This window comes from Clytia hemisphaerica, unplaced genomic scaffold (assembly GCF_902728285.1).
Source record: "Clytia hemisphaerica strain Z4C2 unplaced genomic scaffold, Clytia hemisphaerica genome assembly, whole genome shotgun sequence".
NCBI classification, from domain to species: domain Eukaryota; kingdom Metazoa; phylum Cnidaria; class Hydrozoa; order Leptothecata; family Clytiidae; genus Clytia; species Clytia hemisphaerica.
Window position 1 is genome coordinate 776,811 of NW_027104114.1, and position 15,550 is coordinate 792,360.

The window sequence follows — 15,550 nt, forward strand, 5'->3', positions numbered from 1 at the left end:
GAGAGAAAAAATTACAAAACAGTCTCACTAAGGGTAGGAAATTTTTGAAAATCAGAGAAAATTTTTCGAAAAAGTCTCTCTAAGGGTCACTTTTTCACTAAAATTTGGTCTCTCTAAGGGTCGGTTTTCGGAGGTCCCGTCCGCACATATCCCTCATTCACCAACCCTAGTACCCCCCCCCGGGACTCTCACAAAAAAAAGTTCAAAGTCATTGAAATTGTCATTGAATTTTAAAACCTTGAATTTGACTCAATGCGTCGATAACACTAACGAACAACCTAGTTGAGTTATTAGCGAGTTTATCTATTGGAGGATATCGATGAATAGACAATAAGTGAAGTCGGCGCAAAACAAAGTCTATACTTGCTGAACTATATAGCTCTATATCGCCTTTGCTCACCAACAGACGATATTATTTTGGTATTTTTACCGTCGTCGAGCAAAGTGGACATCAATTTTGGAGACACGTTAACTTTGCTTTATAGATACCCTCTCCTTCGATTGATGTTAAATACCTAAACTCGCTAATGTGTTGAGCAGAGAAAAATGTCATAGTCCGTATAAAAAACCCCGGTCTGGGAGCCTTTTGTTTCTTTCTATTGTTTCTTACTTGAACTTGTGTTGAGAAATTAGTTTGTTTGGCTCACTTTTTGATCATGTGATTAAATCTTAAACAAATCCCAAGAGGAGCACTAGGTAAAGTGATCTAAAACTGAGCAAACCGATTTTCATCTTTTGATATCAACAAAGGAAAACACTATTAAAAAGTTTTAGGGTTTTTTATAAGGACTATGTACACTGCTCATCATGTCACCTTTTTAGAGTATATTCTACAAACAAATTCAAAGCATATTCATGTTAAAATAATATATTGAGTGTTTCATTTGAGGAAATTTTGCCACAATTCACCAAATTTACCATTGAATTTAACTCCATCAAAATTAATCCAATCAAAGTCTTTATCATGTAACAATATACACAAAATGAAGATGGTCGGTAAAGCAGCTAAGAGGACTGTTAGCCACCAGCAACATCCACTCACACCACCAGATTTGATTTTTTCCTCCATATCTTTTCGTAATTCATCACGTTTCGTAACGTCGTTAACTGTCGTTCGATCAACCTATCAATTAAAATAACAACACAGATATCTTAAAATGTATTTTAAAACACTGGATGGAGCTTCTTTATCCTCGGTGAATCAAGATGTCTCATTCCACACCCCTGTCTCACTACCCTGATGGAACTTTTTTTCCTCATTGGGGATAAAAATTTGTACTGGAATCTCTATGGAAATTCTATTGTTTAAAGGTTAAAAAATCAAGTGTGGGTGGTTTCGGTGTGCAATTTTTCATCATTGAGAATTGGGATTTTTGGGTCTGTGACACAGGGGTGTCATTCCAAAGCAAGTGAAGGCACAGTTTTGTTCCTTAAGATCACGTTGAAATCAAGGCTCTCCAAAGGGAAGTTGTAATCTTGAAGAGGATAAAGAGTATTGTACATTGTAGTTCTCCATCAAAGTTTTTTAGATATCTGTGAAGGAAAGTGCTACATCATTTTCGCAGTTAAAAAACGATTTAGAAGAAATGAATAGCCTTTAATCACCTTTTTGATAAACCATAAAATACGTAAATCCATGCAGGTTACCTTGACCTACTAACCCCCGGGGGGGGGGGCAGCTGGGCAAAAGGACCGACGGGTATGTGCGGGTCCTAAGGGTACCTTTTCCAATATGTTTAAAATGTAAGGGTCGGAAAAAATAGAGATGCACTGTAAGGGTAGAAATTTCAGAAAATTCTTGAAAAATCTAGATATTTTGACCAAAAATGCAAGAATTTTGACCATTTTTTGCACGAAAGGGATCGAAAATTTGGGGGAAAATGCACTCTAAAGATATGATTTTCACTGATTTTTGCTGCACTGTAAGGGTGCAATTTTAAAAGCCAATTTTTGGCCCGCACATACCGTCAGTCTGCAAACCCAGTGCCCCCCTCCCCGGGTACTAACCCTAAGGTGTTTATTGTTGAAAGGTCAATACACCTTTTCGACGGTAGTCGCGCGGTCAGGCGCGCGCCGCATAATTATTTAATAATCATCCCCGCTAAACTCGATCCAATCCTTTTTTTGACACATTTTTCTATTGTCTATAGGTGCGAAAAAAAGAACTGGGACGGTTTTAATGAGACAAAGCGGATAAAAAATGCCCACGTGGCAATTGGCGGCTACAGTTGAAAGGTCAATTACGTGAAGCAGGGTCAGATACAGGAGGTAGGCTATCTTATTAATGGAGAGTAATTAGTTTCCATATAAGGTAATACGATAATAAAGTGCACTCTCCTCCATTGGTTAAAGTCTCCCTCTGTATCCGAGCCTGTGAAGACAAAAGTGCAGTGCAGACATATCATTAGACGATGCTACTGTCCGTTAGAAAAAACACAAGAGAAAAATTAAATTTTGTCTCAATAGTATGTGGATACTTTAGTTTCTTGTTGTAGTGGTTTTTTATCTTCTCCTCGTAGAGTTCTCGATAAGTAAATATAGGGCGTTACTATAATAAAGAGTTGACACAATACCTAAGTTTCAAACTCAGAGTTTGATACTTTAGTTTCTGAGCATTTTCTCAACATCCATTTGTGCTGTATTAGAAAAACTATACACCGTTGGAAAGATGTTTCCAAGGATAATAATCTAAAGGATGAAAGATATGTGGAAGATCTAAAAATGAAGAGGAAAAATGAAGATGGAAAAATGAAGATTTTTTCTACTGTTTAAAAAAACTATTAGGCTATTCGGAAAATTTAAACCTTGCTGATTTCAACTCTGTGTTTAGATTTTTGGTATATTTTTTGGATAAAAAGTTACAGCCCTTTGACGAAGTAGGCCTAAAACGGCCGAAAAGGACCGAAAACAGGAAAAATGACCGAAAACTTCACAGTGCTGTAACTTTTGTTAGAGAAAGAATACGAAAAATCTGAACACGATTTGAAATCAGCAAGGTTTAAATTTTCTAAATAGTCTGGTCTCATCATTTTTCAAACAGTAGAAAAAATCTTCGTTATTTCATCTTCATTTTTCAATGTATAAAGAATCTTTCATCCTTTAGATTATTCACCTTGGAAATCTCTTTTCAACGGTGTATACGTAGCTTTTTTAAATAGCATAAGTAAGTGCTGAGAAAATGCTAAAAAAATCAAGTGTCCATATACTATTGAGTCGGACTTTATTATGGCAGAGTTTACAGCCATCGCGGACGTTTAAGTGAAAACATAGTGGTGGTAGAGTTTGGAGCAAACACACTCTACACTGTAAACACCTCCCCCACTGGCTAAACACCGTTTTCGAATTTAACTCGCCTCCTTAATTATTGTGTAGCCTTGTAGACGATAGAATCGTTTAAATTATAATCCACAAAGTCTAATTATCTGATTTAAATTTATATTATTTCAATGTAGGTTCAATGTAGCGATACGAAGAGAGACAGAATTCTCAAAATTCCCCTAATTTTATTTCATTATAAATTAGATTAAAGAAAGAAATTTTGGCGGGAATTTAATTTGGCGGATGGCCAAAAAATGTTTTTCCAGAGGGAATTTAATTTGGGGGTCAACTTGGAAAATTAAATTTGGTGGGAATATAATTTAGCGGATGAAGGACATTTTTGTCCAAAAAACGTCATTAAAAAAGGAAAAACCTGTTTTAAAGCTTGAAATAGCACACATTTGGGGGAATAAAAAAAGCAATTTAATTGGCGGGAATTTAATTTTGCGGATGGCGGAAAAAAATTTTTGGCGGGAACTTAATTTGGTGGATTTTGGCCAAATCCGAAAAATTTTCTTCCTGCCAAAATTTCTTCCTTTGAGGTACCTCTTTTTTCAATTCTTGGATTTGTGTCTTTAACAGTTCAACTTGTCTTTCTAGCTCCGAATTTTTCTGCTCGATTTGCGTGTAGTTGTTATCCGATGATTGTTGATGTTTTGCGATTGTTGTTTCTAAATTTCTCATTGTATTTTGATGAGTTCCTAAAAGAAAGAATAAGAAGCTGAATAAGCATAAAGGATTGTCACAAGGCGCCGTTTCTTCCAAAATGAACTTAAATTGAGGTGACTTCTCAAAAACGGACATAATGTCCAACTAAAGTCGACAAATTTTTATGATAAAGTATATTTTTGGGACTCTTGTACAGCACTAACGGACAGCTGAAAGATGAAAGACCCGATTATAAGATTGTGGAAAAATACTTCGTGGGTCTTGGGATTTAGTTGAGCATGGATTTATCATAGAACTCTGGATAAACATCAAATAAAACGGTGGAGAGCGAACTGTTGTCTTTCCATTGTTTTAGAAAACAATTGATGTTCTAGTTTTGTCCGCAAAGGACAACTGTCATGGCGGTTCGAAGGTCCCTGATTTTGAAAAATGATTAATAATCCCATTTCTAAAAAGTCCTGTAACCTCTTGTTTTTGTATATTTACCGGATGCAACTTTGAAAATGAAAGCAAGAAAGCTTAACGAATACATTTATGAAATTAAATGTGAAAAAAACTTCATCAAGCAAGAAAAATTGAGTAAAAAGCCTAGAATGACGCTGAAAATAAGGTTGGCAATATCTTTCCAATTTTTTCCTGGGAAGAGCTAGGATTGACATATGTTAGACTGGAGTATCTTGGCTTCATAGTGATATAAAAATCTTTTGGAGGCACGCGGTGGCCCGGTGGTTTTGGCGAGGTGGAAGTTTGAAATTTTCTAGTGTCAATACTCAATTTCTTATACATAGCATGTTTGTCGCATCTTTCTCACAGCTTGAAACATCATAACGACATATCATTAGCAATCAATTTGATGCATTTGACTCTCTTGAGAGATCTTTAAGTCTCATTTGGGAATTGTATAGCTGTGTTTTGATGAAAAATGCAATAAAAAAATTTACGAATAATTATTAGTGAATGGAGGAGGGTGAACAATGATGTCATTACTGCGGACAAGGCTAGAACATAAGAAATCGATGAAAAACCAGCTCGTTGTGTATCCAGAGTTCTACAGGGTGTCCCTAATAAAAGTATCGAGTTTGAACCATTGAGTTTCAAGCCCGAAGGGCTAGAGGTCAATCTCTTTGGTAGGATTTGAAGCCAACAAATCCTACCAAAGTTGCGCGGCCTTGAGCGACCCGCCTGGTTTTTACACAAATGACAGATTGAAACTAAAATTTACCGCTTAATTTTGAAAAATATATCACTCAAAAACAAAGGAATTGCTAGATTCAATCCGTCATCAAAAATACGGCGCATATTTAAAGGCTTCAATTTTTCTTGCCTGAGAAAGGTTAGAGATTGACCTCTAGCCCTTCGGGCTTGAAACTCAATGGTTTGAACATGCGATTGAGTAAAAAAATTTGTGTGTGTTATCGCTAAAATATAAGAACGTTCTCCATCACATAGGCTCATTACAAAAGGTAGTTACAACGTATAAATTAATCAATAGCCCTTTTTACTATTCCCCTGTTGCATAAATGTACGTCTTTAAAAATCAAAATTAATAAAAATTCAAATTCTCTCGGGGTAGTAAAAATTAGTTATTCCGGGAATTAAAAGTTACTTTTTTATTGTTCCATACATTCCATTTTTATTATTTTCATAGTTTTGCATACGATTCTTTACAAACATGTTTTAATTGTTGCGTTTTTCTCATGATCGTAATTTCGTTGCATTTGTAAACAGGCAGAGTATGTTTTTATTGTTACGTAATGACAAAGAAAAAAGAGGGAGAGCTTAAAATACAATTTTGTGAATACACACTTAAAACTTTCTACTCAATCGCATGTTCAAACTCGATACTTTTATTAGAGACACCCTGTATGATAAATCCATGAGTTGAGCAGACCTGTTTCTATGCGACATAACATGAATTACAGTGGAACCTCTAATTAGCGGACACCGTCGGGGAAAGGGGTTAGTGTCCGCTAATTAGAAGTGTCCGCCTTTTAGAAACATTTGATCTCGAAGCTCCAATTTTGAAATTAGGCCATCCCAGGGTGTCGAAAATACAAAACTGGGGTCTAAAGTACTTATCTGCAGACACTAGGCCATAGAAGAGCTCGAGTGACTGGCAAGAGGTTAAATCGAGGTGGTGGGTACGGACTTGAAGTACCACTGATTTATGATTTCTTTGGCCCACCTAAATTCGTTGAATGGGTCAAGGGAAAACTGGAAATTTGTAGAAATAATTTGAATAATAAGACTGATAAGTGCTTGAAATAAAAATATCTAAAAATTTTTTTTTCAATTTTGGACGTCTGTGACCCGTTTGATATTCAATGTCCGCTAATTGGAGAGCTAAAATAGGGGTTTTGGCCATTTCGTGCGAAAAAAATTGTCCGCTAATCAGAGGGTCTGTTAATTGAGTGTCCGCCTTTTAGAAACTTTTTTATGAGGATTTGACTAGGAAACGACCGGGGAAAATGAAATTGCCCGCTAATCAGAGGTGTCCGCCTTTTAGAGTGTCCGTTAATTAGAGGTTTAACTGTATACATATGAACTCTTGAGAAAAAAAAAAATTTTTTAAGGGTTGCCTCACAATAAAAATCATAAATATCTTACCTATTTTAGCATCAATTTCCTCGTGTTTCTCATTAGTCTCTAATTCCAACCTTTCTCGATCCATCTTTTCACTAACCAACCTGCCAGTAATCATTTGAGAATCTTGTTGAACACTCGTTAAATCTCTGGTTATTTCTCTTCTACTTTCTTTGGCAACATTGAATTCTTGTTTAGCTGCTTGCTTTGATTGAAGGAATGCTTGTAACAACATTGCTTGGTGTTTGTCTTTGTAACTCTTCTCATGTTCTTGTGCATCTCTGCGAATGAACTAATAAAAGTTAGATTAGAGATGAAGATATTACTAGAAGCTAATACCCGGGGGTATATGGATGCTGGGTATGTGCCGACTATAAGGGTTGGTTTTTCACCTTTCAAAGTCTCTCGAAGGGTTACAAAAATCAGAAAATTTCAAAGTAGTTCCTCCGCTAACGGTCCTTTTGGAAAGTTTTTGAGAGAAAAAGATGTAAAGAATACCCTAGGGTAAGACATGTTTCAAAAAAGTCTCCCTAAGAGGCATTTTTTCACTAAAAAATTAGTTTATTCGTTTATTTAAGAGTCGGTTTTCTGAGGTCCCTTCCGAACTTTCTTTTGGCCTTCCAAGCCTTATGTTGTAAAAAAACGTGTTAAATATGGTCTTTATGCCTCTCTGTTAAGTGCTCAGCAATTAAAAAGAAGGATCAAGTGTTCAGAGCATTCAAGACGAAAAAAAAGTGACGCCCTTCCTTATTACCTTTAGGTACACCGTGTGTTCCAAAAAAATTGGATAAATTTTTATATAATGTTAAATCCCAACCCCCATTGCCCGAACTGGGCTTAAAATAATTAAAATAAGAATAAAATTCTTTGTTCAATCAATAGGTATTCAATTCTCTAGATGAATATCAAGTATACAAATCAAAAAAATAGGCAGTAATGATGAGGATTTTACTATACTTCTTTTTAGGACACACTGTATAGTTCAGTTCTGAAGGAAAAGCCTTCGGGTTACTCTCGAATGTACTTTGAAAACCACAGTTTAGCTTTCTCCGAAATTTAACCCGTTTGTAAGAATAAAGCTTGCTTACCTCGACATCACAGCCAACTTCTTGATATTTACATTGTGCTTGAGTGTAATCACATAGCTTCTCTAAATGTTTACTGTCCTGGAAGAAGATAATACGAAGCGATAAACGTAAAAACCTAAATCATAAATTTAAGTCGGTCAAGATAGAGGAATTTTCATACACGTTTTTAAAAGGAAATAAACTACATATAGCTTTGATAGCCAAAATATTAAGAGCAAGTTGAGACAAGTTGAGAAAATTTTAAGGCTCTAAAACTTAGGCAAAAATGGTGAAATTAAGAACATTTTAAGAGTATTTTGGACTTAAAACTGCAAAAAGTCAAGAACATCCAAAAGGCGTCAAAGTTTTTGCATATTCTTATAAAAAATGTGTAGTGAGTTTTGTCAGTGACTAACTGTACCTCATAATTTGATATCTTTCCAACCCAGTTGCATCCATTGTTTCTTTGTTTACAAAAGATATCTAGTGAATCGCGAATCATTCGATCAATCGGAATATTTGGGTGGTGCTAAATTTTAAAAAGGAATGATCTTTATGATATTTTTTAATGATTGTAGTCAAAATATGGAAATGGTCAAAATGATGTGTCATTTAAAGCTAAAAATGCCCTGAAATTGGCATTTTAAGGTTCTAATATTGAACCGTTTGTAAAAATAAAAGAACTTTAAATATGTTTTTTCAAATCGCTAAAAATCTGAAATTTTGTTACCTGTTCTGCTTTGTATGGGGTTTGACAGACTGAACATACTAAATTATTACTGAAAAGAAGAAGAAAATAACAGGCCGATGAAACATGGGCCCCGGCGAGCATTCGAGTGGGGGGAGGGCCAATATTTTGGAAAAAAATGTCGCCCACAATTGTTGGGCGACGAAAAAAATTTTACACTCGCAAAACACCTTAAAACGTTATCTAATTGGGGGAAATCGAGAGGGGAAATAATAGTTTTTATGGCTTAAAATAGTAACTTTTAAAAAAGTATGGCATGGTCTGCAAAAAAGTGGGGGCCCGCCATATGTGAGAACAATGAACATGCAAAGTTAACCCATAACCTGGCGACAAAAACCCGTTTTCTGAATCCAATCTGTCTGATTTTTATGATGACGATGGCTTCAACAACGAATTTGGTCGCCAGGAATTACAAAGTATAGTTTTTCTTTGCTCATAGAGATTCTAACCGGAAATAAGCTCTTTCGGAAAATGTTCATACATGAGGGTTGAAGGGTGTATTGTCCAGTGGGGGGTAGTGAGAAATTTACAAAATTTGCCTTGTCTGGGGGAAACTTGCTTTTTTTGGGGGTAATTTTGAAAATCTAGGATGTCAACTGATGCTTTTTTTGAGGATTAGACCTGCTGTCCAGGAGATCAAAAGTCAAAATGTCCAGGAGGTAAATTTCCAAAAAATGTTGTATCCTCCATCCCCATATTGAATTTTCTTCTGGAATCCACTCTGCATCGTTGCGGCAAGGTCTTAAAACCTTTGTTCATCACTCCATAAATAAATTATTTTAAAATACATTAAATTTTCAACTCACTTTCTAGCTAGAATTTCATTTTCCCAATCACTCAAACATCGCTTACAAAAAGCATGACCACATGGTAAATCGATTGCTTTTCTCAGTAAATGATGACAGATGACACATTGACATTCCCGTGGTGTATCCCCTCGAACTTCATAATCGTAGCCTCGTGAAGTAACCTAAAGCAAAATTTATTCTTGATATGCGTAAGTCATTTTTCTAGCGGAAACACCCTAAAAAAGCCAGAATTTGTCCTCTCTCTGTTACTAAAAATAGAAACACACAGAGGTCAAAAACCGGCTTTTTGTGTGCTTCCGTTAAAAAATATGACGTCATCTTGACTTACGTATATCAATAATAACAGATGATAACACATTGGCATTCTAGTGGTGTATCTATCTATCTCCTTTCCCACTGAATCTTTTGGTTAAAAAACAATGGCACTCAAATCACCATCCATAAAAAAATTGAGAATATCAATCCCAATCGAGTTTTGGTCCTTTATTTTTACCCCCCAACGGCTGAAAAAATCTTACCGGGTCTGTGAGAAGGAGGTGCCTAAAACAAAATTTTGGGCCGTTCCATTAAATTTCCATAAAGGGGCGTGAACGAACCTATTGAAGTCAAAAAATATTTCTTGGAAATGTGTGGAAAAGTGGAAAAATTTGCAAAGAAGTTCTTGGAAAAAGTTCACCCTATCTTATAAAATGATGATGGACGAACTAAAATCAGTCTGGAAATTTTGAAATAATTTTTTACCTCCTGGAAAAATGAAAAAACACTCTTTTAGACCCCTTGGAAATTTCACTCAAATAACGCCTTGGAAATGTTTGTCCACCCCGTGTATTGATATAATGGCCCATTGTCCTAAGTCAAAGTGACTATGACTACTCTTTTTTTATCTAAGTTTTACCCGCTTCTTGGGAGACTAACTATCCATGAGGATACATTGAATTTCTAGTTTTAAATGTACGAGTGGAAAAAAACATGACCACTGTCACCACACTACTGTTTTAAATGATAGTGAGTCTAACGCTTACGAACCAAAATCAGGCCTAGTTGAAATTTAGATTAGAGTGTTGTGTAATTTTCTAAATGGGAATTTTTGGGTGGAATTAAAATCTCAGCGACGATATTCGGCTGGTTGTCTAGTGGATGTTTAGCTGTAATACGGGACTATATTTTGTCATTATATATTAGTTTTCTAACCAAATACATGCTAAAGTAAATTCACTTAACCTTATTCATACTAGGCTTTTAGGGGCGGTTCAGAACAAATAGGGGGGGGGGGGTCTTTTCCTGTACCACCCCTTCTCGGGTAAATTAATGCGTGTCCAAATTTTCATTGGCAAAACCTAAATTTAAGTAACACCGATTTTCATGTTCTACATCGTAATGCGCTTCTTTAAAGGTATAATTTATTATGCTAGGAGGGGTGGAACTGCCTCCGGAAAAATAACGAAAATTTGGACACGCATTAATTTACCCGAGTTAACTTTTGATCTAGCGGGTCTTTTTGGATGAAATTTGGCACACAAGATCCTTGTCACATAAAGTAACTTTTGACAAAAAGTTTTTTTGATGACGTCGCTCATCATGCCCAAAGTGTGCAAAAACCGCAAACTTCCTTTGTTCTTTTATCCTAAATATTCATTAAATTACGGTTTAAACGATATATTTGACATAAAAATTAAATTTGTATTGGAAAATTGTCAATTTTTGTGACACCTTACTGTCAGAAGCTGTCTTTAATTTTGAAGATAAATAAAAGTTAGGAATTTACAGAAAATTTCATGGCAAAAGCTCTATTATTTCAGGAGCTATTACCAATAATTTGACCTCCGAACAGAAACAGTCCCCCCCCATAGGCCGTATATAGGGTTAAGCAACTGGCTGTGTTGAAGGTATTTCATTTATGAAAGGGGGTTTTGATCCTAGAGCTTAAAACCATAGTTTGGTCCGAGAGAGTAATTCTGTGAATATCTTGATTGCTGGGAAACGTAGATCAAAGATCTTCTCCAGAATGCAGCAGTGATTCATGATTAAAAAAAAAAAGACAAAGTTCATATTCCTGGGGGGGGGTACTTAGGCAAAAATGGGTATGGGGTATGTGCGGACAGTAAGGGTTGTTTTTTTTACCTTTTTTCTAGGGTCGCAAAAATTCACAATTTTAAGAAGGATTTTTAATTGTAAAATTGTAAAAAAGTCTCTCCAAAGGTAGGGAATTTTTCAAAAATCGAAGAACGCATTTTTCAAAAAAAGTTTCTCTAAGGGTCATCTTATCAGCAAAAATCAGTCTCTCTAAGAGTCGGTTTTTGTGAGGTCCCATCTGCACATATCTCTCATCCGCCAACCCTAGTACCCCGGGTCTATATTCTGCATGTACTAAACGTTATGAATACCTCTGTCTCACAGCTCTGGTGGAAACTTTTTCCTACCACAGGGACACTTCCTTCTCAAAGACCCGGTAGGATTTTATCAGCAAGGGGGGTAAAAATAACGGACCAAAACTCGATGGGATTGATATTCCCATGTTTTTATGGCTGGGGACTTGAATTCTATTGTTCTCTAGCCAGAAAATTCAGTGGGGATAGAAAAAATAGCACAATATTTTGCAGTGGGGATGAGCTTATCTGGTTATTTTCCGCGGGGACAAAATTAGAGTATGATTTTCCACTGGGACGATATTTTGGCCAACTTTTCCAGTGTGAAGGGGTCCCAGCGAGTCTGTGAGAAGGGGGAGTGTGGGGATAAAAATTCATCTTTCTCAGTTTTATGGTCCCTTCAGTTAACAATACTTTATAAAACCAATTTCCATAACTCCAACTTTCCATTATTCGAACAAATTTGCGTTCCCTGTACGTGTTTGTATTGTTGGACTCCACTTAAGATGCAGATAAAGGATAAATGTAAAAGAGAAACTGCCCAGAACAGAATCCTTACCTGAACAGCGGGTAGTTGTGGAAAGTTTTCAGCACTGCATGCCATTCTATTCAGACGCCGTTCTAATGCTCACTATAGGTATTAGCGATTAGAATCCCTCCAAAAGATTTTGTATTAGGTTTGTCTATATGGTTGGATCTTAAATTTACAATTTTCTTATTTCAAATTTCTTATTTTTTAGCGTTTTCAATAGACCTTATCGGAGTTTACAATTGAAATTTTTTAGGAATTCCTCGAGGGAATTATATTGTAATACTCCCGAAACAATCCCACAATGCATCGTTTTTTCAGAAAAATCAAAAACTCCGATAAGGTCTAATACCATTACCATCAACAAATCCATTAAAAGATCTGACAAACATTTAAAAGTGATAGTTGTACATTTTTATGCAAAAACAATATTGAAACCATCTGGCAACTTGTGACAGTAATCAAGAAATTCGAAACCTCGCGAGTTATATAAAATCATGTTTTGAACATAATTGACAGTGTACTTAAGATCCTTTGATCTGATTGGCTAATAATTATGTATTGTCTTTTTAAACCGGATGGTTCAAGTAATACGATACGTTTTTTTTGCGCTCGGGATAAAAGGGAAAAACCTAACGGAATTCATCACTATAAAGGAAAGGTAACCTGATAACAGATGGTCATTATTTTCTTGAGCGCACGGTAAACCTCTGAAGGCGCTTGAAAATTAATCATCTAAGGTAAATAGTCCTCCTGCGGAAAATTCTACAACAAGAATCTTGTTGTGTGCTAGAAAGTCAAAAATTAAATTTTCCTGATACGGCGCTCTATTTTCAAATCACGGAACTTTGTTGTCATTCCCAGTCCTGTCCTATTAACCGAGCGCGGTCCTCGCAAATTCGAGATAGCTTATTCGTCAGATTAATTTGTTTTCACCCATCATTAGAGCTTCAGCGTGCTGGGCAGAAAACAATCACAATCTGATCTCAGGTTATATAAAGACGATAAAGGCCCTTCGTTAGTAGTGCCAAGTACAATACCGGCCATATTGAGAAAAAAAGGGAAATTCCCACGAAATTTTATAACCATAATCGATTTGGAAGCGTTCTAACTTAGATTGGAAAGGTAGAGTTTTAACTCTGAGTTTTAACTTGAGACTTAAGACCTTAGGATCTGAGGATCCAAAAGTTCAATAAAGGCCCAATAGAGCTCAGAGCATGGCTTGGAAATCTATAAACTCCACCCAAATTGAAATATTCGATTAAATCTAACAAATAGCCCAAATGCCAAGTCTGACTAAGTTTTGGCCGACGATAATTTACACTGCTTTTAGCCACGGCAAAACTTTGTTGCTGAGAATCCCCAAGAAAGTATTCATGTCTGTATTGTTTCATTTGTTATTCTAAGTCGAAAATTTAAAAAATTATAAATACTACATAGATGTGATAAAATGAAATTATAAAATTCACCATTCACCAGTGTTGTGTCATTTTCTAAATGGGAATTTTTGGGCGGAATTAAAATCTCAGCGACGATATTCGGCTGGTTGTCTAGTGGATGTTTAGCTGTAATACGGGACTGTATTTTGTCATTAGATATTAGTTTTCTAACCAAATACATGCTAAAGTAAATTCATTTAACCCTATTCATACTAGGCTTTTAGGGGCGGCTCGGAACAACTAGGGGGGTCTTTTCCTGTACCACCCCTTAACCTTTGATCTAGCGGGTCTTTTGGATGAAATTTGACACACAAGATCCTTGTCACATAAAGTATCTTTTGACAAAAAGTTTTTTTGATGGCGTCGCTCATCATGCCCAAAGTGAGCAAAAACCGCAAATTTCCTTTGTTCTTTTAGATAGCTATTGTATTCTAGCAAATACTTTAGAAAAAAGGTTGCCTGAATTTAAAATGCTTATTTTATCCTAAATATTCATTAAATTACGGTTTAAACGATATATTTGACATAAAAATTAAATTTGTATTGGAAAAGTTTCAATTTTTGTGACACCTTACTGTCAGAAGCTGTCTTTAATTTTGAAGATAAATAAAAGTTAGGAATTTACAGAAAATTTCATGGCAAAAGCCTAAGCTCTATTATTTCAGGAGCTATTACCAATAATTTGACCTCCGAACAGAAACAGCCTCCACATAGGCCGTATATAGGGTTAAGCAACTGGCTGCGTTGAAGGTATTTTATTTATGAAAGGGGGTTTTGATCCTAGAGCTTAAAACCATAGTTTGGTCCGAGAGAGTGATTCTGTGAATATCTTGATTGCTGGGAAACGTAGATCAAAGATCTTCTACAGAATGCAGTCAGTGATTCATGATTAAAAAAAAGACAAAGTTCATATTCCTGGGGGGGGGGGGGGGGTACTTAGGCAAAAATGGGTACGGGGTATGTGCGGAAGGTAAGGGTTGTTTTTTTTTACCTTTTTTCTAGGGTCGCAAAAATTAGAAAAATTTTCAAATTAGTCACTCTAAGGGTCGGAAAATTCACAATTTTAAGAAAGACTTTTAATTGTAAAGTTGTAAAAAAGTCTCTCCAAAGGTAGGGAATTTTTCAAAAATCGAAGAACATTTTTCAAAAAAAGTTTCTCCCCCCGGGTCTATATTCTGCATGTACTAAACGTTATGAATACCTCTGTCTCACAGCTCTGGTGGAAACTTTTTCTTACTGCAGGGACACTTCCTTCTCACAGACCCGGTAGGATTTTATCAGCAAGGGGGGGGGGGGGTAAAAATAACGGAGCAAAACTCGACATGGGATTGACATGAGAAGTGAGTACATGTAGTGAGAATTTGCTTATCTCGTTATTTTCAGCGGGGACAAAAATTAGAGTATGATTTTCCATTGGGGACGAAATTTTTGCTAATTTTTCCAGTGTGAAGGGTTCCCAGTGGGTCTGTGAGAAGGGAATGTGTGGGGATAAAAATTCATCTTTCTCAGTTTTATGGTCCCTTCAGTTAACAATACTTTATAAAACCAATTTCCATAACTCCAACTTTCCATTATTCGAACAAATTTGCGTTCCCTGTACGTGTTTGTATTGTTGGACTCCACTTAAGATGCAGATAAAGGATAAATGTAAAAGAGAAACTGCCCAGAACAGAATCCTTACCTGAACAGCGGGTAGTTGTGGATAGTTTTCAGCACTGCATGCCATTATATTCAGACGCAGTTCTAATGCTCACTATAGGTATTAGCGATTAGAATCCCTACAAAAGAATTTGTATTAGGTTTCTCTATATGGTTGGATCTTAAATTTATAATTTTCTTATTTCAAATTTCTTATTTTTTAGTGTTCTCAATAGAGCATCGTGGGATTGTCTCGGGAGTATTACAATAGAAATCTCTTAAGAAATTCCTAGTGGGAATTCTATTGTAATACTCCCGAAACAATCCCACAATGCATCGCTTTTTTAGAAAAATCAAAATCTCCAATAAGGTCTATTTACCATT

General features: G+C 35.9%; 1 protein-coding gene and 1 long non-coding RNA gene across 3 annotated transcripts in view; one reads left to right on the forward strand and one right to left on the reverse strand.

The window, feature by feature from the left end:
- LOC136813403 (uncharacterized) overlaps nucleotides 1–15,550 on the forward strand; it is a 96,156-nt gene that overhangs the window by 35,661 nt on the left and 44,945 nt on the right. The window lies entirely within an intron of this gene.
- LOC136813389 (tripartite motif-containing protein 12A-like) lies at nucleotides 803–15,318 on the reverse strand. 2 transcript variants are annotated; one of them, XM_067069908.1, is made up of 8 exons: nucleotides 15,210–15,318; nucleotides 9,192–9,355; nucleotides 8,368–8,416; nucleotides 8,059–8,166; nucleotides 7,659–7,736; nucleotides 6,595–6,862; nucleotides 3,865–4,019; nucleotides 803–1,123 (listed from the first exon to the last, which is right to left on the reverse strand). In XM_067069908.1, exons 1-8 carry the CDS (start codon nucleotides 15,252–15,254, stop codon nucleotides 881–883), a joined length of 1,110 nt encoding a protein of 369 aa, XP_066926009.1. In that variant the 5' UTR covers nucleotides 15,255–15,318; the 3' UTR covers nucleotides 803–880. The 2 variants fall into 2 exon arrangements, with proteins under 2 accessions (XP_066926009.1, XP_066926008.1); XM_067069907.1 differs by lacking the exon at nucleotides 15,210–15,318 and adding an exon at nucleotides 12,120–12,261.

What these genes read in the sequence shown, in the direction of transcription:
- LOC136813389 (XM_067069908.1), bottom strand. Translation starts at nt 15,254, where the DNA reads ATGGCATGCAGTGCTGAAAACTATCCACAACTACCCGCTGTTCAG. An exon ending in AATGAAATTCTAGCTAGAAA is followed by an intron (nt 8,417 to 9,191) that starts GTGAGTTGAAAA and finishes TCTTCTTTTCAG; the next exon opens with TAATAATTTAGTATGTTCAG. An exon ending in AAGTTGGCTGTGATGTCGAG is followed by an intron (nt 6,863 to 7,658) that starts GTAAGCAAGCTT and finishes AACTTTTATTAG; the next exon opens with TTCATTCGCAGAGATGCACA.